At 41.3% G+C, this 16552-nt stretch overlaps 1 protein-coding gene across 10 annotated transcripts in view; it reads left to right on the forward strand.

Annotated features, from left to right (window-relative positions):
* AKAP13 (A-kinase anchoring protein 13) overlaps positions 1-16552 on the forward strand; it is a 248043-nt gene that overhangs the window by 217592 nt on the left and 13899 nt on the right. For 7 of the 10 annotated variants that reach the window (XM_064366197.1, XM_064366199.1, XM_064366204.1 and 4 more), the window contains 10 exons: positions 1498-1633; positions 2998-3110; positions 3706-3858; positions 4763-5013; positions 7956-8081; positions 8197-8314; positions 9351-9599; positions 12622-12698; positions 13377-13558; positions 13692-13774. In XM_064366197.1, coding sequence (XP_064222267.1) covers positions 1498-1633; positions 2998-3110; positions 3706-3858; positions 4763-5013; positions 7956-8081; positions 8197-8314; positions 9351-9599; positions 12622-12698; positions 13377-13558; positions 13692-13774 — 1488 coding nt within the window. The remainder of the gene's footprint in view (positions 1-1497; positions 1634-2997; positions 3111-3705; positions 3859-4762; positions 5014-7955; positions 8082-8196; positions 8315-9350; positions 9600-12621; positions 12699-13376; positions 13559-13691; positions 13775-16552) is intronic. The other 3 variants (XM_064366200.1, XM_064366206.1, XM_064366198.1) reach the window with 2 other exon arrangements.

Consider the following 16552-nt stretch of genomic DNA (forward strand, 5'->3'; position numbering starts at 1 on the left):
CCTGGGGATGAACAGATAATGCAGCCTGTGAATGGGACAGCAACTCAGTTACCAAGGAAAAACGTTACCAAGTGCCAGCGTGACCACTTTAGCAAATTAGGTCTCCAGTTTCCTCTTTAGTCATGTTAATAAGAGATATGCACAATGAGAACTAATTAGATTTGACCCTTGAATAGATGTGCCAGCCCCGCCCCCATGCAGTCAAAAATCCACATAAATGTTTGACTCCCCAAGAATTTACCCATTAATAGCCTACTGTTGACCAGAAGCCTTACCAATAGCATAAACAGTCAATTAATGCTATGTCTTTTATATACTGTATTCTTACAGTAAATTAAGCAAAAAAAATGTATTTTAAAAATTAAAAGGAAGAGAAAATATGTTTACTATTTGTTTAAGTGGAAGTAGATAATCATAAAGGTCTTTATCCTTGTCGTTTTTACATTGAGTAGACCAAGAAGGAGGAAGAGGGAGGAAGAAGAGAGGGGCTGGTCTTGCTGTCTCGGGTGGCAGAGGCAGAAGAAATTCCACATGTAAGGGAATCTGTGGAGTTCAAACCCATGTTGTTCAAGGGTCATCTGTAGTTATAGATGTTAAACAAGTGTCAAATGTTCCTCATCTATAAGTTAATTTTCCTCATCTGTACTCTCTAGCAGTGAGCAGAAGAATCATTTGAGCCTGTAAGATACATAGACTCTTGGGTTCCACCCCTAAAGGACGAAGAGGGCTGAGATTTCATGTCTAACAGGCGCTCCAGATGTTTTCATGATGAACAGTCCTAAAGAACGCTCCTCCCAGTTATCTCTAAGGTTCCTTTTACCCTTAAAATTCTTTCAATCTTATTTGAGTTTAAATATTAAAATACGTAAAACTTCCACAGGATTCTTTATCCCCATTGCCTTTCCCACCCCAGAGGTAACCACTCTTCTTAGTTTATTCATTTATTTTCCTGGAGTTCCCTTGTTAAAGTAAATACAACTTGGATTATTTTTCTTTCTTTCAAACATGAATGATAGCCTGTCATATACTTTGCTCTGCACTTTGATTTTCCGCCCCTTAATAGATCTTGGAGATAGATCCATCTGTGTCAGTACTTGGAAAGTGTCCTCATTTTTTTTAAGTGGCATTGTATTCTGGTATGTGGTGTACTATAACTTATTAACCAGTCTTCTTGTGATACTCGTGTCATTTCCAGTCTTCTGCTTTAACCAGTGGTGTTGCATTGAATAATATTGGACATACATCATTTCATGAATATACAGGTATATTTTGTAAAATAAACATAGCCTAAAAGTGAGATTGCTGGATCGAAGAATATAGGCATTTACAATGTCAATAGTTATCACCAAACTATCCTCCGTGGAGTTTTTATACCAACTTACAGTTCCAAGGCAAATCTACTGTAAAGCACCTTACTTCTGTTTGGCTTTTGTCAGATGGGTCAGGACTAGGTGGGAATGGATGGATGATGCTTCAGTTAGTGTCCTCCTTTTGCAGCCTCACAGCCCAAGGAGCGTCCTCGGTCCGCAGTCCTCCTGGTGGATGAAACCACTACCACCCAGATATTTGCTAATAGACGGTCCCAGCAGAGTGTCTCGCTCTCCAAAAGTGTCTCCATACAGAACATTACTGGGTAAGTAGAGATGTTTAAAGATAGCATAGTTGGCATCTAGGTGACAAGAGCATAATCACATCATTTGACGAAAAACCTTTTTTTTTTTTTTTTTTTTTTTTAAAGAAATCTGTAAAGTCATGATGAATGGTGCAGACAAGGTTGATGGGGATTACGTTTTTGGTGCATGTCATGACAGTCATTCTGTCACAAGGTTCTTCTTTAAATACCATTAGCAGGCTGGTTGCTCTAGGCTTTTGTATGTCATCAGCCCTAGTTGTGAAGAATCTGAGTTCTGAAAAGATTATTTTTTAGATGAAAATAAGTAGGAATAGGAAAAAGGATGATTTAATTCAGAATTTTTGGTTGCAACCACTTACATTTTCAGATGTAATGCTTTTCTGTTGATCATATAAACCTGGTGGTTTTATTTCTTCTTACCTCTGTTTTACATCTTGGCCTCTTAACACTTAAGTCAGTTTTATGAAGGCGAATGCTGAGCTAGTTATGACTATTAGGTTCCCACTCACTGGTTTGCACTGAGTTTCTTTTCTGGTCTCCTGTGGAGGTCTCAGCTGTCAAGTGGTTAGCACAGGGCTGATGATGATGTCGCTGACTATTTTGGTTAAGATGCCTGCCTTCCCATCAGCTGAATAAGCCATTTCAAATGTAGGACTCAGAGTCTCTCTATAACCTAGCTTGGGACAAAATTCCTAACTAAAGGATGCAAAAATTCCTTTTGTTTGTATTTCCTAACCTCCCATGCTGGCTAATGTTTTTTTCCTCCTTTAAAAAGTTTCAGGTTATTTTTGTTCTGTTTTGTCTTTGTATTCTCATTATTTCCAAAAGTGTGCTTTTCAAAGTTACAACTTTACTAAAGTTTCTTGTAGTAACTTTCAAAAGTTGGTCTTTAAAGTGTTTTTGCTTTTATGTCTACTGAAACACCAATTGGGTGCCTGTGTGCTAGCTGGTGAGTTGGGATTGAGAAAGTCTGAAGAGAATATAGTTGATGATAAGTGCTGGGTCTGTAGTTACGTAAAGAACAGGGAAAAAAAGTACACTGGTTAGGCAATAAGTTTTAAACAGAAAGTTTCTTATATAATGTGTATGTGGTTTGAGGGAAGAAAGTTCTCCTTGCTTCTTACCACTCTTTAAAAAGGCTCAAGAAGTCCTCACAGTTTGAGTCTACAGTGATACTAAATGCTTCTAGACTTTATTACCAGGCAGTGTGCGTGTTGCTGTGACCCTGACATAAGCAGTTTGTCTTCAGTCACTGTAGTGCTTCCAGCCAGCTGTCGTTCTAGAGTCTTCAGGTACTCATTTAAGAATGCAAGCCATGGGTTATCAGAGTGTATTTGACAGTCTGTACTTTCTTTTGCCCCCAGAGTTGGCAATGATGAGAACATGTCAAACACCTGGAAATTCCTGTCTCATTCAACAGACTCACTAAATAAAATCAGCAAGGTCAATGAATCAACAGAATCACTTACTGATGAGGGTAAGAGGAAGTTATGGCTTACATTTTATGCCTCTGTAGGGACTGTGTGTGCACCTAGACTATAAGTCTTAATGGAGTGATAGTGCCTCCCTCTTCTGTATCCTGTGAAGATTCTCTAAATTGTCTGTAAAGCGTCCAATGCTTTGTGATGACTGGGTAATCGGACTCATCCAGTTGTTAGCTGTCAAGTGAAGGATGTCATTTATTTCCATGTGGGCATACTCTTTAGTAGAAATCTTTTTCTTCCCTTAGACTTTTGTACATGTACAGTTCTAGCTCTCAGAGCTATTGTAAGCCTGCTCTCTTAAATATGAAAAGGTGCCAGGCCCCTTCCAATTCTTCATGTAGATAGGAGTCATGTCTTAATCATGTATGATTTATGTGATGTTTATTACTCTTAACCAAAGTCTCGAATGTAGTCTGTCACTCCTGAACAGGACATTGATTCTTTTCTGGTACTGGAATATGTTCTCTGTTATATCCCCTATATTCATGTGTCTTATGAAATCAACTATCATCTTGAGGCAAGTCCAACATAAGCTTATTCTACAGGTCACAAACCCAAGGTTCTGATACTGATTTTTTGCTTATTGAGGAGTAGGTACAGACATGAATGAAGGACAACTACTGGGAGACTTTGAGATGGACTCCAAACAGCTGGAAGCAGAGTCTTGGAGTAGGATAATAGACAGCAAGTTTCTAAAACAGCAAAAGAAAGATGTGGTCAAACGGCAAGAAGTGATTTATGGTGAGATTCTTCATTTTGCTCTGTTTATATTTGATTTGCATTGTCCAGCATTTTTAAAATGGTAGTTTGTTGGGCTATAGAAAATCAGTTTTTTAGTATGTGGCTTCTTGAAAAGTTTTCCTTTGAAAACTTTAAGGCACAGAGACATAGTCCTGTTTGTATCCTATCTCCTTTTTGCCCCATTCTTTTTTTCCGTTTCTACTGAATGTTATACCTACATATGAGTGCTTATTTATACAGCCGTCCTAGAAAGAGAGATCTCAGTTTTGTTCCTTACCTACGCTAAAAACTAGACACAAGTTGTTTCTGAGAACTGGGCATACACACAGTTATGACAGGTGCTGAATCCAGTGAAGACCTCTTTGGAAATCATTATTTAAGACCGATGGAATCCAGTGTACCTATTATCAGAAAATAGGACACATGAAAAATAGAGGAATAAGATGAAAACACTTGACCAGGCACAGTGACCCATACCTGTAATCCCAACACTTTCGGATGCTGAGGCAGGTGGATCACTTGACCCCAGAGTTCAAGACCAGCCTGGGAACATAGTAAAACCCTGTTTCTACAAAAATACAAAAATCAGCCAGGCGTGATGCCACTTACCTGCAGTCCCAGCTACTCAGGAGGTTGAAGTGGAAAGATTGCTTGAGCCCAGGAAGTCAAGGCTGCAGTGAGCTGTGACCACATCACTGCACTTCAGCCTGGGTGACAGAGCAAGACCCTGTCTCAAAAAGAACAACAACAAAAAAGATGAGAACACTTTTAGGGGAAAGATAGCGACCCAATTTTAAGGTTCAAATTGGGCTCTAAATTAGCTTTGGGACTGCAGCAGATGATCTTTGAGGGAGAATCCTTATAAAAGAGTGTTCCTGACCCTTGATCTTTTTCTTCCTTTTAGAGTTGATGCAGACAGAGTTACATCACGTTCGCACTCTCAAGATCATGAGTGATGTGTACAGCCGGGGGATGATGACGGATCTGCTTTTTGAGCAGCAGATGGTAGAAAAGCTGTTCCCCTGTTTGGATGAGCTGATCAGTATCCATAGCCAATTCTTTCAGAGGATTCTGGAGCGGAAGAAGGAGTCTCTGGTGGATAAAAGTGAAAAGAACTTTCTCATCAAGAGGATAGGGGATGTGCTTGTAAATCAGGTGAGAATGGGAGGATCTCAGGTTCTTATATACACTGGGAAAAAGGGAAGTTTGGGGAATCCATAGCCATGCATTCGCATCTTGTTTCTACCATTTATTGTTTGTGTAATCTCAGGGAAGTTATTTATCAGCCTTGATTTCCTTTTCTATAAAATGCAGACAGTAGGATTTCTCTCCTAATGTTATTTTAGAAAGTTAAAAGGGGTGTATATATAAAGTACCTAATGCATATGATGATAGATGTACAGTTAAACTTAGTTTTTCTTCCTCAGAGTCTATGCCATCATCAGAAACAATACAGTTTAAGAAATCAACAAATAGGGCTGGGCGTGGTGGCTCATGTCTGTAATCCCAACACTTTGGGAGGCCAAGGCAGGCAGATCACCTGAGGTTAGGAGTTCAAGACCAGCCTGGCCAACATGATGAAACCCCATCTCTACTAAAAGTAATCAAATATTAGATGCATGTCATTACACCTGCATGCCAGGTACAGTGGCATACACCTGTAGTCTCAGATGCTCAGGAGGCTGAGGCACAAGAATCGCTTGAATCTGGGAGGCAGAAATTGCAGTAAGCTGAGATCGGGCCACTGCACTCCAGCCCGGGAAACAGAGTCTCACTCTGTCTCAAAAAATTTGGGGCTGGGCACAGTGGCTCACACCTGTAATCCCAATACTTTGGGAGGCCAAAGTGGGTGGATTGCTTGAAGCCAGGTGTTCAAGACCAGCCTGGGCAACATAGCAAGACCTCTCTCTACAAAAAAATAAATGAGCCACATGTGGTAGTATACACTTGTGGTCCCCACTACTCAGGAGCCTGAGGTGGGAAGATCGCTTGACTCTAGGAGTTCAAAGTTGCAGCAAGCCATGGTGATTGTGCCACTGCACTCCAGCCTGGGCCAGGGAATTAGACCCCAACTCAAAATATATGTATATATGTGTGTGTATATATATATAATTTATATAAATATACATATGTTAGAAATCTTCAACTTTCCCCTCTGCCTCAAATCAGAAGGATCTCATGTATCTAAAAACTAGCTGAAGCACAGAAAATTGAATAACTGTCTGTAAAATACTTAATAAAATATGTATTATTAATAGTTTTATCAAGGGGGTGGTATGGTTTTAGTCATACTCCAAAAAAATTAAGCTAAAAATTACTTTGGTACTTACGGATGTGATTGTCATAGACAGACTTTAATGTTTCTTTTAAAAATATTCTTCTTGAAAACACATTGCCTGTATAACCTTTCCAGGCAGAGGTATATAACATGTACATGTGACTAGACCTTTTCCCCAAAGATGTAGATTCCCCAAAGATTTTGGGCAAATACCTGCTGCTGTGTAGAAGCAGAGGCTTAATTGCTGGAACAGTTGTCTGAGAATTGTATATGTTGTCTTTCCTTTGTATTCTTGAGCCCATACCCCTCACTTCATTAATTTATTAGCACATCCACACATTCATTTTTCAGGTATTTACTGAGCATCTATTAAATGCCAGGTGGAACTACAAAGGTAGATATGGCTTAGGCCTCTGCCTCAGGGAACTCCTATTCTAGGAGTAAAAGTAGACATGTTATGAAATAAATGCAAATGCAGTGTGGCAAATGCTTGAACACAGATAGCTGCAACAGATAGAGCTCAAAAGGGAGACCTTCAAATGATGGGCTTTCCTCCTGAAACATCCCTCAGCATTTCCATTTCTCTTTCTGCCCCTCCTCTCTGTTTTCATGTAACTTTGACTTAGACTTCATCTTAGTGTTTCATCAGACTTTGACTTGTATTACCATTTGAACCTCCTTGTACTTACGTACAACCCCTGGTAAGATCTGTGGTGCTTCTAGAATTCAGTTTAACCCATAGTGTCCATTTGCTGGTTCTGTGTGCCAAGTGCTCTGCTCACCATTTGGGGCATTTGCTTTGTCATATGAACAGATAACTTACTGTCTGTCCATCTGCTCCTCCACTGGTTAATGGTGAAGGGAAAAGCTACCCTGATCCTTCTTTCCAGTTTTTTGGTAAAGATCAATTTGTGTTGACTCTGGAGGTTTTTAGTGGAAATGGAAATCAATGGCTTAGCATGTTTTTTATGAACTGCATACAGAAATTCATTGATTTACCACAAAGTGGACATACCTTGATATGAACAGTTGAGACTGCACACATTTGTTAATGATTTAAGGGCCTTGTAGAATTATTAGGATTCCTAGGTAATGATGGCTGTTTATGATGTCTGACTTATCAAGATCAGATATGTAAGACTGTACCATGAAAAACTCCTAGTGAATCTCATTATTTTATTACTCTGTTTATGACAAATAGAACTTAGGGCCGGGCGCGGTGGCTCAAGCCTGTAATCCCAGCACTTTGGGAGGCCGAGGTGGGTAGATCATGAGGTCAAGAGATCGAGACCATCCTGGTCAACATGGTGAAACCCCGTCTCTACTAATACAAAAAAAAAAAATTAGCTGGGCATGGTGACGCATGCCTGTAATCCTAGCTACTCAGGAGGCTGAGGCAGGAGAATTGCCTGAACCCAGGAGGCGGAGGTTGCGGTGAGCCGAGATCGCGCCATTGCACTCCAGCCTGGGTAACAAGAGCGAAACTCCGTCTCAAAAAAAAAAAAAAAGAACTTAGAATACATTTTGTATTTCCTATGTGTACAGTACATAAAATTTCTTAAATTTTTTTGTTGTTTTTCAAATCCGTATAACAACTTTATTGAGATTTCATCCATATGCCATATAGTCTACCCATTTAAAGTTTAACCTCTTGAGTAACTGCCAGACTGCTTTCCAAAGCTGCTGCACCATTTCAGCTTTTTGGGAGAAGTTAAGACGAAGCACTCTTGACTTTCACATATATACTGGAAACATTTTACAAAATGGTTTTATGAGTTTGGCGCCCCATGACATAGCTTCTGTTCTCTTTTCTCTGCAGTTTTCAGGTGAGAATGCAGAACGTTTAAAGAAGACATACGGCAAGTTTTGTGGGCAACATAACCAGTCTGTAAACTACTTCAAAGACCTTTATACCAAGGATAAGCGTTTTCAAGCCTTTGTAAAGGTATTGATATGAAACATAAAAATCCCCATCGTCGTCGACAGCACTGTGTCCCTGTCGGCTTTTACTAGAGAGCCTTTTTCATGTGATTCCTGACGGTCTGTGTACTCTCTTGCAGAAGAAGATGAGCAGTTCAGTTGTAAGGAGGCTTGGAATTCCAGAGTGCATATTGCTTGTAACTCAGCGGATTACCAAGTACCCAGTTTTATTCCAAAGAATATTGCAGTGTACCAAAGGTGAGTCTCCCTTTCTAGCTCAGTCTTGTATGGCAATGGACTGTTTCCTCTGTGGCCAGTAGCACTGGAGGCCCCATGGAAGAGCTATTTCATGCTGTAGTAGGTCTAAAAGAGACCCTGTGTTTTATCTTGAAAATAATTTTCTTTTTTTTTTTTTTTTTTTTTTTTTTTTTTGAGACGGAGTTTCACTCTTGATACCCAGGCTGGAGCGCAATGGCGCGATCTCGGCTCACCGCAATCTCCGCCTCCTGGGTTCAGGCAATTCTCCTGCCTCAGCCTCCTGAGTAGCTGGGATTACAGGCACGCGCCACCGTGCCCAGCTAATTTTTTGTATTAGTAGAGACGGGGTTTCACCATGTTGACCAGGATGGTCTCGATCTATTGACCTCGTGATCCACCCGCCTCGGCCTCCCAAAGTGCTGGGATTACAGGCTTGAGACACCGCGAAAATAATTTTCTTGAATGAAAATTTGGACTGTTATGTTACCAGACTTAGGGTGGATGATAGCAAGAGGAAAAGGGACCCCATTGATTCCATCTGAAGTTCAGTGACCTGAACATTCTTCCCTTATCACTAGGCTGGGAGATAATTTCCACCAGTTCTTCCCAGAAGCACTAGAATTGCTGCTGTTTTTCACTTAATCAGTAATTACTGGTTTCTCTCTTGGCTAATTCTGTTCTAAGCAGTTATATTAAAGATTATAAGGCAGTACATTAAACATTAAGTAAAACAAAGATTAAAACTTGGTTGCTCTTCCTGCTACTACTCTCCCTCCTAGAAGTCTTTAGTTTCTTTTATTTTTAGAACACAGCATATGATTGCATATTATTTATATGATTGAAAACTTCTGACATCTTTTAGAATCAAACTTATGACAGCAAGAGGGTTAGGCACATGACTTCTGCCATGTTGGCTTCCCTCTGATCGCATAACCACAAAGGGAAAAGATGATGTGGAGTGAGAAGTCAAGATTCCCACCCTCTGCCTTTGTCCAAAAAGAGCCATAAAAAAACAGAATTATTCTTTCCTTTCAAGACGATGAAGTGGAGCAGGAAGATCTAGCACAGTCCTTGAGCCTGGTGAAGGAGGTGATTGGAGCTGTAGACAGCAAAGTGGCAAGTTATGAAAAGAAAGTACGTCTCAACGAGATTTATACAAAGACAGATAGCAAGTCGATCATGAGGATGAAGAGTGGACAGATGTTTGCCAAGGAAGATTTGAAACGGAAGAAGCTCGTACGTGATGGGAGTGTGTTTCTGAAGAGCGCAGCAGGAAGGTTGAAAGGTAAGGCTAGGCTTTTCTGTCTCATTGTGTGCCCAGGTACAACAGGCAAAATCCAAGTGCTTTTGTTGGAAATTCACTGCCAGAGAGCCCATCTCCATACACCGTCCAAGAGCAACAAGCATTTAATTCTTCATAGTCTTACATCAAAAATGTTTAGTGATGGCTTACAAAATCATAGAAAATATAGTAAGATGACGAAGAAATGATGCAGTCAGGGAAATTGGAAAATAAGATTTAAAAAAAGGAAAGGATAAGATTGGTGCACATATGCAAGCCATCAAGGAAGGTGTATTCCCCTACAAGAGATGGACAGCCAGGTTGGAATTGGGGTCTGTGGCAAAACTCACTAGGAGGGAGACACAGTTTCACAGAATCTGTGAGTTCAAAACACATCACTTGTTCACAAGAGATGTTAGAGGAATTTGCAGCTCCTGACACCTTACAGAAAGGTAAGTTTAACACATATCAGTTAGATTTATTATTACACTTTATGATGGTCTTATATCTTTAAAGCAAAAGAAGTCATAAAAGATGCCCATTTGCCATTTAGTTTTAATTTTTACTTTTCAAATGGTCAGCTATATCAAGTTAGTGAAGTTATGAGGCTTGTTTTCTATTTTATCTGTACATTGGATTTTTTTTGTTTGTTTTCACCAAACCTATACTCCATGGGCCTGTATGTTACACCAACAGCCTTGAGTTATACCCACCCCTTTGCCCTGGCCTCAGTAAGCGGAGGATGTAGAAGCAGGCTAGCCCGGTGCTGTCAGCCTCCCTGGTGTAGAAAGAAGGTGGAGGAAATGTGTGCTGCTTTCGTTTCTGAGGTGTAAGTGATGATGTAGGTAACTGCTGTTGGTGGTACCCATGCTTAGAACAAGTAGTAAAGAAGTTCCAGGAGATCAGCTGGTTTCAACAATGAATAAAGCAGGACATCCTGCTTAGAAGTTGAAATCAAAATGAAGAGCCTTGGAAAGAGGTACCTGCTCTACAGTGGCAAGTGCTGGAATGGAGGAGAAAGCAAGAGGAATAGCAATAGGGACAAGTCTTGAAGGATGATAAGGAGGGTACCTGGTACATAAGGAGAAAGTGTTCCCCACAGTAAGGAAGAAAAAGTAGAAGCACAGAGTTGAAAGGATGTGGCACGTCCAGGGAGGAGTGGATGCCCGGGACTCACAGAGAGCTGAGTGGATGACGAGGAGTGATGGGAAATCAGCCCGAAGAAATGGGGAGGGGCCAGGTTGTAATGAGGTGCATTCTCCAGACTGAAGCCTTAACAGTTGATACTATTGATGAGGGAACGGGGCATAGAATGGGTTCAAAAAGAAGAATAGCAAGCAGGAAAAGGAAAAGTGAGATGGTTTTTCAGTATAATGACTTGGGGCAGTTCAGAGTCCACAGAGACTGGTGACAGATAAATCAGGAGGCTGTTGCAGTGCTTTGGAAAGAGCTCATCTGGGCCTGCATTGTAACAGAAGGCATGAAAAAGAAGGGCAGAAAAGATTGAGAGAAAGATGCCTCCTTTCCTACCACCAACTGGCTGTGTATTTCATGGTTCTGTGATGAACTAGGCTTCTTCGCTCAGTCCTAATACTCTGTGATGTTCTGAGAGCCCTAGCTCTCTTTGAGACTTGTAAGCAGGCTGGCAGTTCAGAAATACCTGCTCTTTCTTGTAAGGGCCTGAATTTCCTAAAGCTGCTGCTGCCTGGAGCCAGCACTTTATTCTTTCCTTTGCCTAGCAATTTAATTTTTCCCAAAATAAAAACGAATAGATTCCAGCTGTTGGAATAAAGTTGTGTTCAAGCCAGTGGCAGAATGACAGGTTTCTGGCCTTGAATGTCTCCAGTAGAGATAGGAGTTGCTGTTTAGTCATTTTCACCTCCAAGTGAACTCATGCCAAGAACAGCCAGTACTATGTTGGGTACTCTCTGAAAGGGGTGGGATTGTTTTTCTCTGATCCACTGACACTGATCATATAAACTTCAAGATTCAATGAAGTTAAAAAATTGTGTCTTGCTTTTTTTTTTGGAGGGGGAGAGGGTACAGGCACCTGAATTATTTAAAAGTAAGCTTAGAAACAAAAACCTTTTTCATAACTGATGGCAGTACACAGAAAATTACAGTTTAGCCTGAAAAATTAGACCTCTCTAGGAATCAGATGTCCTTCCTTCTCTTTTCTTCATAGCTTTGCAATGAATTCCACAGAAAAGGGATTCCAGTTGTGGCAGAGTTTAAAGAAAAGGTGAGGAGTGGACTGCATAAATCAGTTCCATCCTTTCCCAGGGATTTGTCGGCTTCACTTTCCACAGTGACGATGTTACATAGGGGCCAGCCTGCTGGCTCCAGGTAGACTCCACTCCAGAGATGTCAAACCATCCTTAAGAGAATAGTGGAAAATGTTACTTCCTACTTCTAGAGGATTAGTCAGAGCAAGAGTTTAAGTTGACTATAGCATATGGAGCTGAGGAAAGAGCCCTGTATTTACATGTGCCTGTGTGACTGGAAGGCGTCTGTGTGGCCACTCTTGCTCTTTTGCGGGTGTGGAAGACGTCTTTTTATTAGACTTAGATATTGCTGCACTCTATCTTTGGGCAGCACTCCTGTCTCCTGCCTCACACCTTTCCGATTACTGTAATCAAAAGTTGAAAAATACTGCAACCTGAGGATTTTATGGAGTATGCTGCTATCTGTTGCTATTTAATATCTGTATAAGTCCAGCTTTTCAGCTTTATTCTTAAAAGTATTTTAGTCTTAAAATCTTGGCCTGTGGTGTATTTCTAGGACTGAGAACTTAAACTTTTCCAAAACAAGGCTTTGGTGATAAATCCCCTTTTAAAATGCCTCTAAAAATCTGGTGACCAGATCTAATTCCTGGAGAACTGTGAAGCTGTTGCTTTGGAGGATTGTGATCTCAGATCAGAGTTTGCCCTTATATGTGTTGCTGCAACACCCTTCAGTAAAAACCCTGTGGGTTAATATCAAGCAGTCATCGTTCTGTCTTCCTTCTCCCATTTCCATTTTCCAGAGGTTCAAGCAGTTCTTCTCACTGACATTTTAGTTTTCCTTCAAGAAAAAGACCAGAAGTACATCTTTGCATCATTGGTAAGCTGAATTGTTATTTTTGTAATAGTATTCTCAGCAGCGAGGTTAGTTTTGGAATGTAAGCACTATATTATTGCTCTTCCCCACCCCCCTTAAAATTAAATGGATCAGGACAAATTCCTCTGAGTAATTTCCCACATGCCTTCACAATTTTCTGGCATCCCATCCTCCCCAAAAAGTATTATACTCTGTTTCATCACAGTCTTTTTTAGTGTGTTGGACATCTGACTATTTGACCTATGAAGAAAGCTGTCACTGGAGTATTTCTCACATTTGAGCCCATAAATGGTGCTAACGTATGATATTGCTGACTGAATTCTTTGGGGAACCTGGAAAGATTCATCATTAGAAAACATGACTATAGGTGAAGGGGAGGAAGGCAGCAAATCACACTGCCACGTATGCACCTATGCAACAACCTTGCATGTTTTTCACATGTACCCCAAAACCTAAAATGCAATTAAAAAAAAAAGAAAAGAAAAGAAAACATGACTGGAACCTTTAGAGCTATAAATTACTATTTCCCTTTTGAAAATCTTTTTTTGTTAAAAATCTGAATGAAATAAGGAGGTATTTCTCTTTATCCTAAAGCCGCCATTCTTACCTTAGATCGAAGTTGTCCTTAAGAGTTAGAATATTGTATGTGTATCTCATATTTGCCCTCTTCCCTTTTTCCAGGACCAGAAGTCAACAGTGATCTCTTTAAAGAAGCTGATTGTGAGAGAAGTGGCACATGAGGAGAAAGGTTTATTCCTGATTAGCATGGGGATGAAAGATCCAGAGATGGTGGAAGTCCATGCCAGCTCCAAAGAGGAACGGAACAGCTGGATTCAGATCATTCAAGACACAATCAACACGCTGTAAGTTAACCACCAGGCCCCACCCCTCCTAGCTCTCCTGACGTCTCTGTGTGATTTCATAATAGGCTGGACTGTGACCAGAGTAAGTGACATCATAGGAACTTTTTGTTCTGTCTTGTTTGGGTTGTTTTAGGAACAGAGATGAAGATGAAGGAATTCCTAGTGAGAATGAGGAAGAAAAGAAAATGTTGGACACCAAAGCCCGAGAATTAAAAGGTGAGGCACTGGGGGTAGTTGGAGACCCTTGTCTGGAATGTCTGCAGTTGCCGAAGAGTGCTGGTGGATTTTAGAGGAACGAGCTTGCCACTCAGTTCGAAAGCTGCCCAGCAGCCACTTGAAAGCAGAGAAATTAATAGCTGTTTAACAAAAGAGAAGCAAAGTCCAGGCTGACGTGGGTCCTGGTAAAGAATGGCTCTAAGTGTGTGTCCAGTACTGGATCAAGAGAATATTGATTCTCTTGACTAAGGATCAGTGTTCTCGAACCTCATGACATTATCTGTACTTTGTCATAGGAGAATTTGCCAGAATTTATAGTCACATCTAAGATTAAAACAAGGAGGGAAAGGTATTTGGGGAAAAGAATTCTCTAGTTAGTCTGATTTAATCCTCCTGCCAGTCCCTAGCGTTATCGCTTATCCACATATTCACAAATGAGTTGTGAGGTGAAGTTTTGGGAGAAGGGTATATATTGATCTATGTTGGATCCCTGTTTATTGAATACTAATTGTTTTATGCGGTCTTGTCAGTATCCCTACAACACAGGCATTCTAATCCCCATTGTGCAGATGAGACCCATAAAGGACAAGCAACCCAGGGTTACGTGTGTAGTTAGTGGCTAAGCCAAGATTCTGTTCCCTGTCTTAGCAGAGCCTGGTGTTCTTTGCCAGTGGCTTATCGAATGTTTCAAAGTAAAGACTGTGCTGTGGGTAGAAATAAGGCTTAGAGTTAAATAAATGTAAGCACCTAAGGAGTTTGGTTAGGCCTTAAGTCATACAAATGATAGCATTCTATCTCCCTGAAGGAGAAGAAATTAAAAATATGGACAGATTTAGTCCAGAGCCAGAGTTACAGCACATTTGTTGGCCCATGATGAGGATGACAAGGATAAAAATCTTCTGCTTTAAGTAGCTGGCTAGGCATACTGCTAAGTACAACAGATGCAAAGATACCTTCAAAAGAGCCCTTGCCCTTGAGAAGCTCACACTCTAGCAAGGGAGACATACATAAATGATGGGCCACAAAATGGTTTATTAGACCACAGACAACATTCAGCATGTGTGGGATCTCCTCATCCTGCCTCTAGTAAGTCTCACAGGGAGCTTGTTGCATGAGCTACATCTGAAAAAAGTGATCTCAGCCCACAAGAGTAGTTATGTGCAAAGGTGAAAAAGGACTTGACATGTCTGCCAAGGAATGACAGGTTTGGTGTGTCTGGAGGGTCAGGGCTGAGGGATGGGAGCTTAAGCTGGAAAAGCACCAGGTATTAAAAGGCAACAAGGAAATGATGTAACTTAAAAAAAAAATGGTTTTTTTAACATGCTGAAGCCAGTTAGGAGAGTTGCTAGAGGGAATGGGAAGCCCCTGGAAGTAGAAAGACCGTTTGGAAGACTGTTAGGCTAGGCCGAGTGACAGTGAGCTGGAGATGTGAGTAAGAAGTAAGGTTATTAAAATCGGGTCCTTTGGGGCCAATTGCGGTGGCTCACACCTGCAGTCCTAGCACTTTAGGAGGCTGGGGCGGGTGGATCACCTGAGGTCAGGAGTTCAAGACCAGCATGGCCAACATGGTGAAACCCCATCTCTACTAAAATACAAAAATTAGCCGGATATGATGGCGGATGCCTGTAATCATAGCTACTTGGGAGGCTGAGACGGGAGAATCGCTTGAACCCGGGAGGTTTCAGTGAGCCAAGATCGCACCACTGCACTCCAGCCTGGGCGGCTGAGCAAGACTCCGTCTCAAAAAATAAAATAAAAATCTGGTCAGTTGATGATGGGACAGAGCGAGGAGACGGAATCTCTCATAGGTTTCCAAATCAGGTGACCTAGAAGATGAAGAGTTGTTGACTGGGAAGAGACTCCACACTAAAGGGAGGAGGTGGTGGGCTGGAGAAAAGATTGGTTTCCACATGCTGGGAACAAGGCATCTCGGTGGAGGTGGCCACTTGGGCCCCACGGTCTACTGCTAAGAAAGAGGGGAGGATTTTTTATGGATTTTTTGGTGGATTATCAGTATATAGAAGATAATTGAAGCCATGGCGATGAATGAGATCAAGAGGAAAGTGGGTAAGGTAAAGAAGACAGCTCAGGCCAGGCACGGTGGTTCACACCTGTAATCCCACCACTTTGGGAGGCTGAGATGGGCAGATCACCTGAAATCGGGAGTTTGAGACCAGCCTGGCCAACATGGAGAAACCTCGTCTCTACTAAAAATGCCAAATTAGCCAGGCATAGTGGCACACGCCTATAATCCCAGCTACTTGGGAGGGTGAGGCAGGAGAATCGCTTGAACCAGGGAGGTGGAGGTTGGTGATGAGTCGAGATCATGGCATTGCACTCTAGCCTGGGCAACAAGAGCAAAATTCCGTCTCAAGAAAAAAAAAAAAAAAAGACAGCTCAGGATGGAGCTGAGACAGGAGCCCAGATAAGAGTTTCCGTTGCAGATGCCAGATCTGTAAAGTGCCCTGAGAAAGAATGGTAGGAAGAGAACTGGTGTCTTAAAAGTGAAAGAGGGAAACATTTTTTAAAGGAAGAAGTAATCATCAATGCTGGAAAAAAACAACCTAAAAGATCGCATTGGATTCAGTCATGAAGTTGAATTGGGAAAGAGCAGTTGCAGAATGGGCAGAAGCTAGAGAGTAGTGGGCTGAGAAGTAAACAGGGGACAAGGGAGAGGAAGCAAAGCGCAGACTTGTTGTGTCACAGTTCTCATCGTTCGCCAAAAAGATCCAGAATGGTTTCCAGATAGAAATTACAGAACAGAAACAATATTGCTGT

The sequence above is a fragment of the Aotus nancymaae genome, unplaced genomic scaffold, assembly GCF_030222135.1.
Source record: "Aotus nancymaae isolate 86718 unplaced genomic scaffold, 86718_ANA_hifiasm-v0.15.2.pri h1tg000064l_0, whole genome shotgun sequence".
Lineage (NCBI taxonomy): Eukaryota > Metazoa > Chordata > Mammalia > Primates > Aotidae > Aotus > Aotus nancymaae.